This window comes from Zeugodacus cucurbitae, chromosome 6 (assembly GCF_028554725.1).
Source record: "Zeugodacus cucurbitae isolate PBARC_wt_2022May chromosome 6, idZeuCucr1.2, whole genome shotgun sequence".
In the NCBI taxonomy this organism is placed as follows: Eukaryota; Metazoa; Arthropoda; class Insecta; order Diptera; family Tephritidae; genus Zeugodacus; species Zeugodacus cucurbitae.
The window spans coordinates 52,734,421-52,748,072 of NC_071671.1; the positions used below are offsets into that span (position 1 = coordinate 52,734,421).

Sequence of the window (13,652 nt, forward strand, 5' to 3'; positions counted from 1 at the left end):
AGATAATGATGGAATTAAATAGTCAATTAAATATCTTTTCAAATGATTTTTTCTAATCTGTACATAGACCTTAAGACTATTTATGACACTTAATAACCTTGGAGACTTACTATCGTACTATAGAGTTGTACTTATCCTATGGAATATAGATCTACTTAAAGATACCCAAGGTTCTTACACTTTCGAAGAAAATTATGTAAAAAAATTAACAAATTTAATCTTCGAATACATAAATAATTGGGATGGTGGACTCTGTAGTTTCTTACGTTGTTAGACAAAATATTGACGAAACTTTAAATCTTTGTATTATTAATAACATTTTGATTCATCCAATACTCTATTTTAATTGATAAAATATACACTCTGTAACAGAATTTTTTCCAGTTCTTGTAACATGTTACTTCTGCAATATCTATGTTAGTTCCTCCATAAATTTTCTTCTGAAAAGTGATACATCATGTTTGTTATACATTATCTTAATTAATGCTAATTTTTTTAAAATGATCACCTTCATTTTTTCCAACTGCTTCACATTTTCTGCATGGTACTCACTCACTTCAAAGCACATATGTACTTCTTTGTGTAAAGCATAATAACGCCATTAGATAAATATTTTGTTAATAAAAACTGGCATACGGTAGATAATCCTAAGTAAAATAAATATGATAGATGGCTCTGTTCTATTAACAAAAATACCAGCAAAAAAATACCAAAGTCTCTAACAAATTCGATAAAATTCGCGCAACAACAACAATAATAAAACATCAAAACAAAAAATCTTTCAAAAGAGCACTGAAGCTAAGCTCATTAAATAAAAGAGGAATAACGGGATACGCAAGAGCTGATTCCCAAATAAAAAGCTTGTTAATTATAGTTTAAAGCCTATTTATTAAGTGAGATCGCATTTTGTACTCCCACATATCACTTAATTAATCTCCACATCGTTGCAATTGCTCTCTGTTCTCAAAAGCGTTGATAACACTTAACATTCGGTTTAAGGTGAGATTTAGATTGCATTTAGAATATTCGTAATTTCATTAAATTTTAATAATCATCTCACTTCTTAGATCCCTTCTTAGATGGGATCGAAATATATACAGATATATATTTTTTTGCATTTTTATTTACTAATTTTTACATTGTTATTGTGTTTAATGTACTAGTTAGACCTAATTAATTATTTAACAAATAAGGTTTTACAGTCTATAGCTTAACAAATCTTTAAAACAAACTCAGTGTGTGTAACTTCATAGTATTTTCCATCACTTAGAGATGTGTAAGTGCGTGTATTATTAATCGATTAATTTAGTAATGCATAGTAATCGCTTTTTTTTAGAAATAATTGTATTATGTATGCTTCTTGAGTAAATTCTCACACATTGATCAATGTCAATGCTGCCGGATGAATTGTTCCAAGAGCTAGGCTTGCTGTCGGCCGCCTGAAAGTATGCAAAAAAAATCGAAAGTTGACGATCAATGTGATCACAAAAGATTGATATAGAACGAATAAATAAAGCTACAAATACATATATATATAAATAAAAAAATAATATTAATATACGGCATGTTATTGTATTTCCAATCAAGTAACTGCATACCCAGATTTATAAATCTCATATATTTTATAAATACATTGTCGCTCTATTGTCACTGATATGACTTATGCTATACATACATACCTATCACATGCGTAATTTCATATACAAGATTTTTATAGATATACATATATACACATTCAACCATTATTAACAGTTTTTTACTTTGTTTTGATGTACTTTATAACTGTCAATATCAACTATGATCCAATAAAGAAATGATGAGTGTTTTGACATTCATGAGCATCCAATGCAACTATCAATTAGTAGTGAACAAAAACAATCATAATAAAATATAGTAGAGCGACATGCAATGTTTAGCGCATATGTATCTCTATTTGTATGTACATATATTTTTTACGAGGTTGGTTCATATATAGCAGTGATTTAACTTAATGTAATAAATATGCTTAGTATGCTGGTAAATCCGATCTTCAAATCGTGGATAATATGATATTTTTGTCGTGACCTAGAGCTCTTTTGCTTTTAATCTCTATAATCATGGTGAAATTTCATACGATTTTTCTCCATTTCCCTGTAGCGAGTACCAGAGGAAACATATATAATTATATATTAGATCTAGAATAACGTTACTTATGTTATCAACTGATAATATTGGATTGGCAAATATCTTCCTTCCGCCTTTTTGTCTTTTCGCGGCTTTGTATCAAGCGCTACAGAGCTCGTTCCTGGCAATACATCTTTGAAAGGGCTTGACATAACCTACAAAACGACGCTATGCATGATTAGTTTGGGTATTGCGTTCAGCAGTTATAGACGTGTAAACAAGGAGTTCACTAAAGCCTAAATTCGCGCTATTTTAAAGTTTTCCTTCGTTAAAGGCAAATCTGCTAGAGAATCGTTCCGTTAGAATAATGGTGTTTTGGGGGATAGTACTCTATCACCTTGACTCATTTTTGAAGCGGAAGGTGACTGGCGACGAAAAAACGATCACATACGACAATATCACGAGAAAACGGTCGTGGTCGAATGCTGTGTGTGTTGGTGGGATTGAAAGCGAATCATCCACTATGAGCTGCTCCCATATGGTCAGACGCTTAATTCTACCATCTACTGCGAACAACTAGACCGCTTGAAGCAGGCGATCCACCAGAAGCGTCCCGAATGGGTCAACAGGAAGGGTGTAGTGTTCCATCAGGACAACGCACAGGCCACACACTTCGTTGATGACTCGTCAGAAGCTACGGGAGCTCGGATGGGAAATTTTATCGCATTTACCATATAGCCCGGACATAGCGCCAAGTGATTATGAAGCTGCCGTCTAGATTTAAATTTAAACTAAATCCGATCACTTTATATATAAAGCATTGAATAAAGTTCAAAAAAGCGGAAGGGAGATATTTGTCAACCAGTCGAAATTGATGTGTTTTCTTGGAGCAAATATTATTAAAAAAAAATCCTAAAAACATCACTTGCTGACGAGAGACTTGAGGTAGGGAATTTATTAAGGGAATTTTTAAATGGATTTGACATAGAGTTTTGGATAACATAAAAGAAGTTAAAAATTTAACGTTAATCGGAAATTCCCTACCTAAATTTCCCTAAAAAAAAATATATTTGAAAACAACAACATATATATTTTTCCAGTTCACGAGAGCAAGTCGATAACAGATAACCGTAAGTGGTATAATCGCTTTCTATTATTGGTATTTTTTGATTATACCAGTTTGTTAAATTTATACCAGTTGTTTGTTCGATTCGCTAGTCTCCAAAGTTTGGCTAATCGAAGACTATTATTGCATTTTTATACTTTTGTTGTATATTTTAGTATAATAAATTAACTAACATTATTTGAATATTTTGAATTTTTGTCATCAAAAGTTTATCTCTTAATTTTTTTTTCATTTTCATCTTTGAATTTGATCAAATCGATTAAATAAATATCAATTAAACAATTGTTAAATTTTGACGATAGCAGAAAGAATCGAAAATCGAATTTCTGTATCTCAAAAAGTATGAGAAGTCAGCTCTTCGAACAAACCTCGTACTTGTGTACCGACAAAAGCATATACTGAAATACATATTTATGTATGTAAACTATTAAATTTTCTATATTCGTATGCAACGAAGTGTCGCTGAAGCTGAACAGCTGTCATTCAGCTGCTTGCCATGAGTGACAGTTGCTCTTTGTTACCGATATATCACCGGGTGTTGTTGGTGCTATCAGCGACAGCAGTATTTTGTTCCATACGCACGCATTACGCTACAACATTTATTGATCGTGAAAAATGTTCTATGAGAAAAAAATAGTATTCTACTAATGCTTACGAAAGAAACAACAAAATTTGTGCTCTGAGAAATATATATTTAAGTAAGTGTGTGTGTTTGTAGTGGTTATCAATTGGCCTTATCAACGCCAAGGAGTAGAAGCAGCAGCAGCATCATACGCGCGGATTAATAACATTTGGCTTAGTTTATTTACAAGAGCACTTATTTACATGTGTACTTAATATATCCAATACAAACAGGAAGTGGGCTTGCCTAGCTAGCGGCTGGCTGGCGAGTACACTGTGACTTAAGAGTATACCAACATACATATATATATATATACATATATTTGTAAATGTTTGCAAATGCAGACAGCATCTTGGAATGTGCGCCGAATTTACAAAGATATATTAAGGAAAAAATTGCATTTGCCGCTGTAATCTAAAAAATTCGTTTGTTTATTTTGTGTTTATTGAAATAAGAAAAGAAAAATGAAATTCACAACAATGTGCAAAACTAATTAATTAATTGAAAAATACATTTGCCTTCCTTATGATTATGCCTTCTTTATGACCGCTTGTATACTTTGTCTATTGCGCCGCTTCTATGGCCAGGCCAGCTATTTAAGTGTCAACGCAAAGCTGTGCCAATTCTCAGTTCGATTTCGTGCAAGCAAACCGTTAACGTCTACAGCGTTCGCAATTCAATTTACACTCCCACACACAAGAAGAATCATAAAATTTAGTTATTTTTTTGAAGTGTTTTGTGCATTCAATTGCGTTTTCAAAAAGCCGGCAAAATTGCTTGTCCAGGTGAAACGTCAAAGGTTCCCTCCGTTTATTGTATCAGCTTAACGGAAGGAGTGAACGAAGTGAAAGGCGGCAAAACGGCGAAACGCAGCAGAAGTTTTACGACAATGTTTAAGGCACGTCTAAAGCCGAGTCATACACCGGATATTGAGGTATTGATTAATATACATACATACATACAAAAAAAATTTACGGTTTTATATTTATGTTTGAAGGATAAGAGTCTAATGTAAAAAAATATATCTCAAAACGAAATTTTCAGATAAGCATATATACTAATATTCCTTCAAAAATGTTAAAAATTATGTTTTGTTTTTTGAATATTCGAGTGTTGAATGATAAAATTGGTGTTTTTTGAAGTACAAGGATCTCTTAATTTGAGATTTCGTTAATTTGAGAGAGTTTCATCATTCATTGCCGCCATAGAAGTGGCGAATCGAACAATCAGCTGTTATAAGTTCAAGAGGCTGTCATAGCGCTACAACATAAAGACGTAAAACTCTGAATTATTGAATTCAATTGGATAAATTTGTTTTGGCTTTCAAAATGCTGTGCTTACAAACAATGAACTGAGAAATATTGTGATGGTTTCCGCTGTTAAAACATGGACAATGATGGCAATAAATATACTTTCTTAGTTACCCCTAGAAGTCATCCAAAATATTAGTGTCGAATAATATTCGAATTTTCGAAGGGACTTGGACATAGCACAAAAATAGTGAATAAACGAGATATATTGCTTAAGAAATCTTATACGAACATCACCGACTTTTTCAATTAGCCTCGTTTGTCATACTAATATACGAAAATCATGTCTTGGGCAACACTTTTGTGTTCATTATTTTATTAATTACATGGCTAGTATAGCACAGTTCGTGAAGTGATAGCAAGAACACCGTTCACCAAATAGAAATATACGATTTAAATTAGTATTCAATTATCGAGACTGCTCGAGACTGGTTTTCTCGTTCAGCAGTACCGATGAGTCTGGATGCCTCTTCATTTACATGCTGTACAAGCCTCATTTCGTGAGTCTTTGCAAGTTTGGTTATTTCGTTTACTACTGAATTCACACCAAGATCACTGTGAAGGTCAGCAGATCTAACATACCAAGGAGCATTAACTATACTTCTTAGTACCTTATTTTGAAAGCGCTGAATGCAGCCAATACAGTTTTGAGTAGAGCAACCCCATAGTTGATCTCAATAGGCCCAAATTGGCTTTAGTACTTGATTATATATAAACAGCTTGTTTGCGATTGAAAGCGTGGATCTCCTACCGACCAGATGGTAAAACTTAGCAAATTTTAAATCAAGCTCGCACCTGTTTTTTCTTGACATGCTCTTTCCAACGAAGCTTAGCATCTAGATAGATATTGAGGTTGACTCTCCTGCTGTTAACAGGGCTGTGTCATCCGCAAATGTCGCTGCCACATAACTTGAGTCAGTGGGGATATCACTTGTAAAAAGCAAGCAAAGCATTGGCCCCAACACGCTTCCCTGTGGAACACTCGCTTCTATCGGCTGCAAGTTTGAGTCTGAAAGATGATAAAATGAATTGTCCTAAGACAATTTACATTTGAGACACAATGTAACACAATATTTCTTAGTTTTTTATTATTTTTAGGCCAAAAATGCTTGGAGATCATTTACCAAATGATTTCCAATTTAAAATTTTCTGAGTTTAAACAGCTGATGCAATTTATTGTATGATATCTTCGAATTATCCATTAATAACATTGTACCTAACATATGTGGTGTAATGTATAAGTACTTAAAATTGTTTTGTAGAATTAAAAAATATCAATAATAATCATTAACGATGCTGAAATTGGTACATAACCTATGCTCTGGCTAAAACCATTCGAAAATCACATACTAGGTTTATCCCAAAAATTCTGAAAATGTCTTTTATCTCTTAAATTTATAAAAATTATTAATTCTGAAAGACTTGTGGCCTCTTCCAATGTTTGAAAACCCAGACATGGTCATCCTTTCCCTTTTATTAGTTATGTGTGATTTGACATTTTTACTGAGTTCGAGTTACCAAAAAAGTGCATTGTTACTATATCCGAATTTTAACGCCAGTTTGAATAGGATCGCTGAATATTTTCTGAAGCTCTACGATCTTTGTACTCTTAAATTGTGTGATATTCAATGGCTACAGATTCTTTTCGATGATAATTATTCTTCATTGAATATTGACTTCGTCTCTTCTTCTTGGTATCGATTTTTATCGCGTCACGAAGGTTTGCTGACGTGTGTTTTCAGTCACATCACACAAAAAAAATTACATAAAAAGATTTTAGAATAAAATATTATTGGTTTGATTGATTTAAAATTGTTTTCGCTTTAAGTCCTAAATTAAAAATTTATGAAAGTAATAAATAAAATACGGAAATGACTCTCATTAATCATTAAGCTTACATGAATATAGATTGACTTTATTTCGCTATTACTGAAAATTTTAAAATATTATATTAAACGATCAAAATTAGCTAAACATATGTACATACAAATACCTCGATCAAAATCAGTTCACTTTATCTATGCTAACTGATTTATTTATCAAAGCACAATCTGTAAAAATAATTACGTCAAATATCTAACGGTATTGTAACAAATGCGGCGTGTTCTATTTCATAAAAAAATGAGTGATTGTAACAACTGTGTTGAATGGGTTTGATGGGGCTTAATTGATGAGTCCCATGATCAATCATGAGAAAGTCATAAATATATATTTAATTTTCTTAATCAAACAAACATTGACGTACAGTTATGGACTTAAAGAAATGTGTTTGTGTTGGTAGAGATTGTGGCTTTGTTGTAGCTGAATGTGTTTGTGCGGTTTGTTTGAGGTCATTATGAAAAATTTTAATATTTATACATATATGCTTGCTTAGAGTACCATACTTGCTGTTTTGCTCTCTTTTTATCGCTGCTTTTGCTCCATTGCTGACCACGAATTGTCACTTATTACAAAAACAATTAATATACATTTACCCGTATTCTATTTTAGCCGCCAAACGCCATTGAGGGGGCTGTCCCTTCAACATTTCATACTTTCTTCTCTGCATCTTTGCTGCTAACAACAAGAAAAACGATTTTGAAAACAAAATTCTACAAAAGCAAATACATTAAAAGACAACAACAATTGTTTCGGCCTAAAATTAATTAAATTTTAATTTGCGCACAAAAGACAAAAACAAGGAAAAATTTTAAAATTGCATCTGATCCCTAAAAAAAACGGACAACAAAAATTAAAAATTACAAATCATGCAGCAAAATGACCCATCAGCTAGTCGCCACAGTAGCATTAAGCTTCCAAAGAAATCTCCCGTCAGCAACACCATAACAACAACAACAGCGTCACCGGTTAGTAGCACTGCAAGGATTAGCAATGCATCGTCGTACACAACCGTTATCACGACAACGAGCGCAACAAACGCTCAACAGAATATAATTTACAATCATCATACGATCAGCGCTCTGATACGTGGACTCCATAATACCGGCATACGAGATGTGAACACCATGCATCTGCCGCTGGTCGATGAGTCCGGTGAGGTGACGACTGGCACACTGGATCATTCGAACTCCACACCAAATTCGCTGCTCTCCTCGCCCAGGGTGCGTTCGGAAATGACACCGCATTCGTCATTGCCGCGGTTGATCATCAATATCGAGCCGCCTGATGATGCGGGCGGTGGCAGGGGTCGTGGTGTTGGTGGTGGCAGTTATACAACACGTTCGCTCTCCCCAACCGACGAACTGGAGTTGGCCAAACAAAATGGCAGTGGCCTACCGCTCAGTCCGGGCACACGTCGCTTCAGCCAATTTAATTTTGCGCTTCGTCGTTTCTCAAACAATCCAGCGGTATTTACACTTTGGAAATCCCTGAAATTAAAATTCTTCTAAAAATATCGTTTGTGGTTAATACTAAATGTACCGAGCTTGAGCGCAACCTAGTGTCTTTAATCATATCAAGCTTTGTTGCTTTTCTACCCTGTACTAACTCACTGTCTACCCTTTCTGTGCGCCGTTATACACGATCGCTCTCTGGTTCCTTAATTTTTGCTTGATGTCTTATAACAACTCAGTACTCATTAAACGTCACCTGCGCCGCTCAATACAATGCTCTCTGCATTGTGAAATCTCAGCATAAGCTTACTGCAATCTTCTACTGTTCTCACAAATTCTTACTGGCCCCTACGCTGTTTCCACAATTTCCATTCTAACTCTCCGAAGCTCACTACTAAGCTCTGCTCTGCTCTGCCTCCAAGTTGCACACTCTCTCTCTCTCTTTCTCTTACTTACAAAGTTGGTGATGCGCGTTCGTTTGTTTGCTTTGCTTTTATTACTTCCTTTTCGTTGGTTTCCACCTCCTCCACCACCTACAACTAAATCTTCTAGTTTCGCACAATCACTCAGCAATATGCTTGTCTAACCTACCTTCTTGCCAATTCCATGTTGCCTTCGCTCACATGTTGCGTTCACTAAGTTGTGGTTGTTGTTTCGTTGTAGTTCAAACTCTTTTTACCCACTTGCGTCTATTTTTACACAGATTTATCCTTTAACTTTTATTTTTCTGCATGTTTTGCGTTCACACACAATTGGGTCCATCGTTTGTTTGTCTGGGCTCATCATCATCGTTTTAGCTATCGTTAATATCCTACGCCTACTTACATACCTAACTATAGTTAGTTGCTCGTAGTTGCATGCAACATTGGTTGGTTAGTTGGCTGCTACTTCTGCGGCTTTCCCATGCTTTGATCTCTTGTTGAAGTTATAAATAGCCAGCGGCGGTGGTTCGGAGTCAACAAGGTGAGTTTCATGTGAATAGTTCAACTAAGAATTTTCTGTTTAATGTCGTTAAAAAGTTAACAGTTAGATTTAGAAGAATTCATTTAAAAAATCATAAAGAGGTTTGTAAGAAATTATATTAAGAATTCCATAAGAATTAATTTTTAAGTAAAATTTAAGTGGAAATTATAAATCCAGAATTTTCAACCACAAATGTATGGGTTTTTTCTATATATCTAGAACCTAATTTAAGTGAATATGTACCTTACAGTTTACAGAAATATTTATTACTAAAAGTAAATCTTAAAGATAATAATAATCTAATTTAATACTCATCGCAAAAAGTCAATGAAATCGGTTAACAAATTGACTAATAGACTGTCCGATTTGTTCTTAAAACAATATAGCCTCTATGGAAGCCTTCTGGCATTCAGCGGTTTATTCAGTTATCCTTCTTTTCAGCTGAATAAGTGTTGAAAATTACATTGCCTGAAAATATTGGTATGTAGTTACCACATGAAGGAAATGCTTGGGTGGGATAATCGGCCAAATTTGGCACTAATGTTTACTGATCATTATTGTATCTTGTAAATTGGCCATCGTTTCCAATTGGTTTGTTCTCCCAGTGTAATAATAATTGTTTCAATCGTATACTCAATTACTTGATATACTTATTGATTTGAGTTCTACGTTCCTTTGCAAAAATTCCTTACCAACAAAGTCAGACCTACCCTTAATTTAGTCAATAACCAAATTGTCAGCACTAATATGTATAAGAAAAAACTGCTAATTGACTCAATTAAGATAATGTCTGAAACGACTATAATTAATATAAAGAAATATATAATTTACCGGGTCTTTTTTTCCGTATTCAAAGCTTAATTATTTCACGAAGGAAACGATTAAACGCTGATCTCCTAATTTTGATGACCTAATTATTAGTTTATAAAATTAATTGTATTAAAAATTCGATAGAACTCAATCATCCAATCATTACTTTTATCGAATGTAAATCATTTGGTTTTTTAGAAAATAATATTTAATACTTTCTAATGGATATGAACATCACTCAATCCGCTATCATTTAGAGATCATTATATGTGACCTGGTCTACGAAAAGGGAGCTAACGTGCGAAAACTAGTTTTCTGGGAAACAGCTGTTAAAAATAAACAACTCGTTTCGTCAGTTTCTCGTTATCTCATTAATTGTTCTCCTTTCCAGAGGCTTCAAGGACGTCCAGTAAGTGTTGTTTTTGGTCGGAATATTATTATAGTTCATCGTGTAAATTCTAGTGTGGAACATTTAAAAAAGTAACACTGAAGAAGTCTAATACCACGCAGCTGCGTTGTTGTCTTGTTTTTATTCGTCTCTCTACATTTTTAGGGAACTTTCAAACAAGTTATGACTTTTTGGATTCTATCACGTGAAAAAGCATCTCATCTTCCATCCGAATCAACTAAAAAGTGAAAATTGATTTTTTGACACCTAAGCCCCCTTTCTGTAGGTCAGGTCACATATAGAAAGCTGTATTATTTTTCAACCAACTTAATACTTTTGTTAAGGTTATCAATGTAATGTGTGAGATCATGTAACAGGGTATATAAATAGCACCTCATATACATAACTCGATTTCTTCAAATGAATCGGTAAAAATTTTTATATCAAAGACAATTGTCGGTTATATTTTAAATTTGGTCTAAAAAATATATAGTGAAGTAAATGATGGATCCAATCAATTGTCTTTAGGAGTATATAGAATTCAAAATATCAGTTTATTTATTTAAAGTCTGGCTTTGATGAGCTTGTAGTATAGTAAACTCCTAACTAGTAAACAAAGCTTTATATATCGAGAGGGAGGGAGGGGGAGATAATTATATATATAATATATACTTTATATTAAACATTCAGCTGATTTCCTAAAAATTAGCAGCCACCAGACTCCTCAATTAATGTTGTAAGATATTTAGGTTTCCAAATGTAAAAAATAAGTTTCGAACCAAAATAATACTTTGTAGACTTCTTATCAAAAATATTATTTCGATATATAAAATAAAGAAAATGTGAGCTTCGAAATAATTATGAAATCGATTAGAATTAACATTCTTAAAAAACAAACTTTACAAACTGAATTTGATGGATGTTCATCAAATCAATTAAAAAAAGTAACAAACATATATAAACACTATCGAAAAATATGACTGCGCTTATTAATATGACGCACACTGTATTCTAGCATCAATGCAACTTGGAATAATGTAACTTCTTTCGCACTTTGTTTTTGCGAATAGTTTATGTGCGTTTATGTTTGTTTTATTGTTTTACAACAAAAGACAAAGTCTCTTATGACCACCAACTGACATTGTATGTACTCGTATGTGTGTTGGGCGACGCAAAGTGCAATGCGGGTATTCACCGTGAGTGACTAAAGTGTGATGCAGCTAAATTGACTGCTCAACGCTTTTTGCCTTTTAATTAAATTTATAAAAAATAGCAAATTATGCGCTTTTTATTTCAAACGATGACGCAGCAAGTTAACATCACGGTCCAAAAACTATATACATATGTGGTACTACAATCTGTATGTATACTTATGCCTCTATGTTATTTTAGGCACGTGTTGGTGAATACCATTGATCGATGGGAGTTTAATGATCCCTTAGCATAGTAGTGGCCTCATAAAAACACGTACAAACATAGCTTAATGCATTATGAGTATTTGTATGTATGTTTGTATTTTAATATATACAACAACAAAGTTGTAATCATGTTGTTTTTCCCCTCAACATGTTGTCAAGTTCACAGCGTTGTAAGTTAAGGATTTGTGTGGCTGCGGTTTATCTGATGACTGCAACGATCTCGTTACCCATGCTATGCGCTACGCTGTGGCTGACAATGACCCGAACGTGTCGACAAAAACATAGACAGACCAAAGTGCTGCTGCAAAATAGTGTTCTTTGTTCGTAAATTGTAATTATTTATTAATAATTGAAATCGTCAATGTTTGAAATTTGTTACATAGTGTAAAAGAGTTACACTAACAAACTTACATTTATATAAATCATGTCGTGTGCATTTCACAATACGTAGCAAAGTATTTTAGTTTAAGTGGTTGATCTGCAACCGCATAACCGATATAAAGATTCTCAACATTTTGACACTTCGTTTAACAAAATTTTTAATCTGCATATTTTTTCTTTGTCGTCATAACTACGAGGGCAGTTTGATAAGTACACGAGTGCTTGAATTTTCAAACAAAATGTAACAAATTATAATGCAACTCTGCTGCTGTCAACTACTGTTGGTGGAGGAAACTTGTCAAACTTTAAATAATTCGATTTATGTTTGACATTGCCTAGATTCTGTTGTACCCTATTCTAGCTTGAAAATTTACCAAAATTCTGGCAGGTTAATCTATATATTGCGGAGCCTGTCTATTATTCATTAAGTTCTCGGCTGGACTACTCCACATTAAGACCGTTTTTAAAATTGTTTTTATTAAAATTTTATAAAAATTTTTATCACAAATGAGATTGTTTCACGAGAGATATCTACAAACCTTCCGAATATATATGTATATCCCATAAAATATTATGATATTAAAAATTTTATAATAGTTATATGTATATCCCATAAAATATTATGATATTAAACATTTTATAATAGTTATGTTTACTACAGGCTGTTTGGAGGCACAGTAACCTCTCTGAGTTTCAAACGGCTTTTGTAAGAATATTTGTTTAAAAAATCACTGACTTCTCCAACTACCCTCGCACCTCAACCGAAATTCTTTGTATTATTTGCGTCACTTCTTTCGGTTTGACTTCTTTTAATGCAGTTATTTGTGGAGTTGCTCCTCTGGTTTTATTACACTTAATGGCATTACAGAATCCTCCTTACCAAAAACAAAAGCAAAAATTAAAAATAAGTTAATAAATTTATGTTGAAAGCAAAACAAGTAAAAAACGTTGCGAGGTGGGAGCGAATGTGTAAAGTACATTTATTTTTTCCACTTGCGGCTTTGGAGAATTTTGAGCAAAATTTTGAAACTTTTGCAAACGCACCTTTAAAAATTCCATGTTTTCAATAATGTGTTTTTTTTTTTTTGTTTTTGTGAGAATATTTTCTTGCTTAATCAATCAATCAATCTAGTTTAATTTAGTTCGATTTGTATAAATTTTTTTAAATTTAATTTGTATTTTTCTTTTTCATCTGTTTC

General features: G+C 33.2%; 1 protein-coding gene across 5 annotated transcripts in view; it reads left to right on the plus strand.

Annotated features, from left to right (window-relative positions):
• The window catches only part of LOC105212627 (kinase D-interacting substrate of 220 kDa), a 64,564-nt gene that overhangs the window by 14,402 nt on the left and 36,510 nt on the right, over positions 1-13,652 (plus strand). Inside the window, exon 1 of one of the 5 annotated variants that reach the window (XM_029040379.2) lies at positions 4,234-4,785. The exons of the other annotated variants lie outside the window; for them this stretch is intronic. Coding sequence (XP_028896212.2) covers positions 4,741-4,785 — 45 coding nt within the window. The 5' untranslated portion in view covers positions 4,234-4,740. Of the gene's footprint in view, positions 1-4,233; positions 4,786-13,652 lie in introns of those variants that run through there. 5 annotated transcript variants of the gene reach the window in all.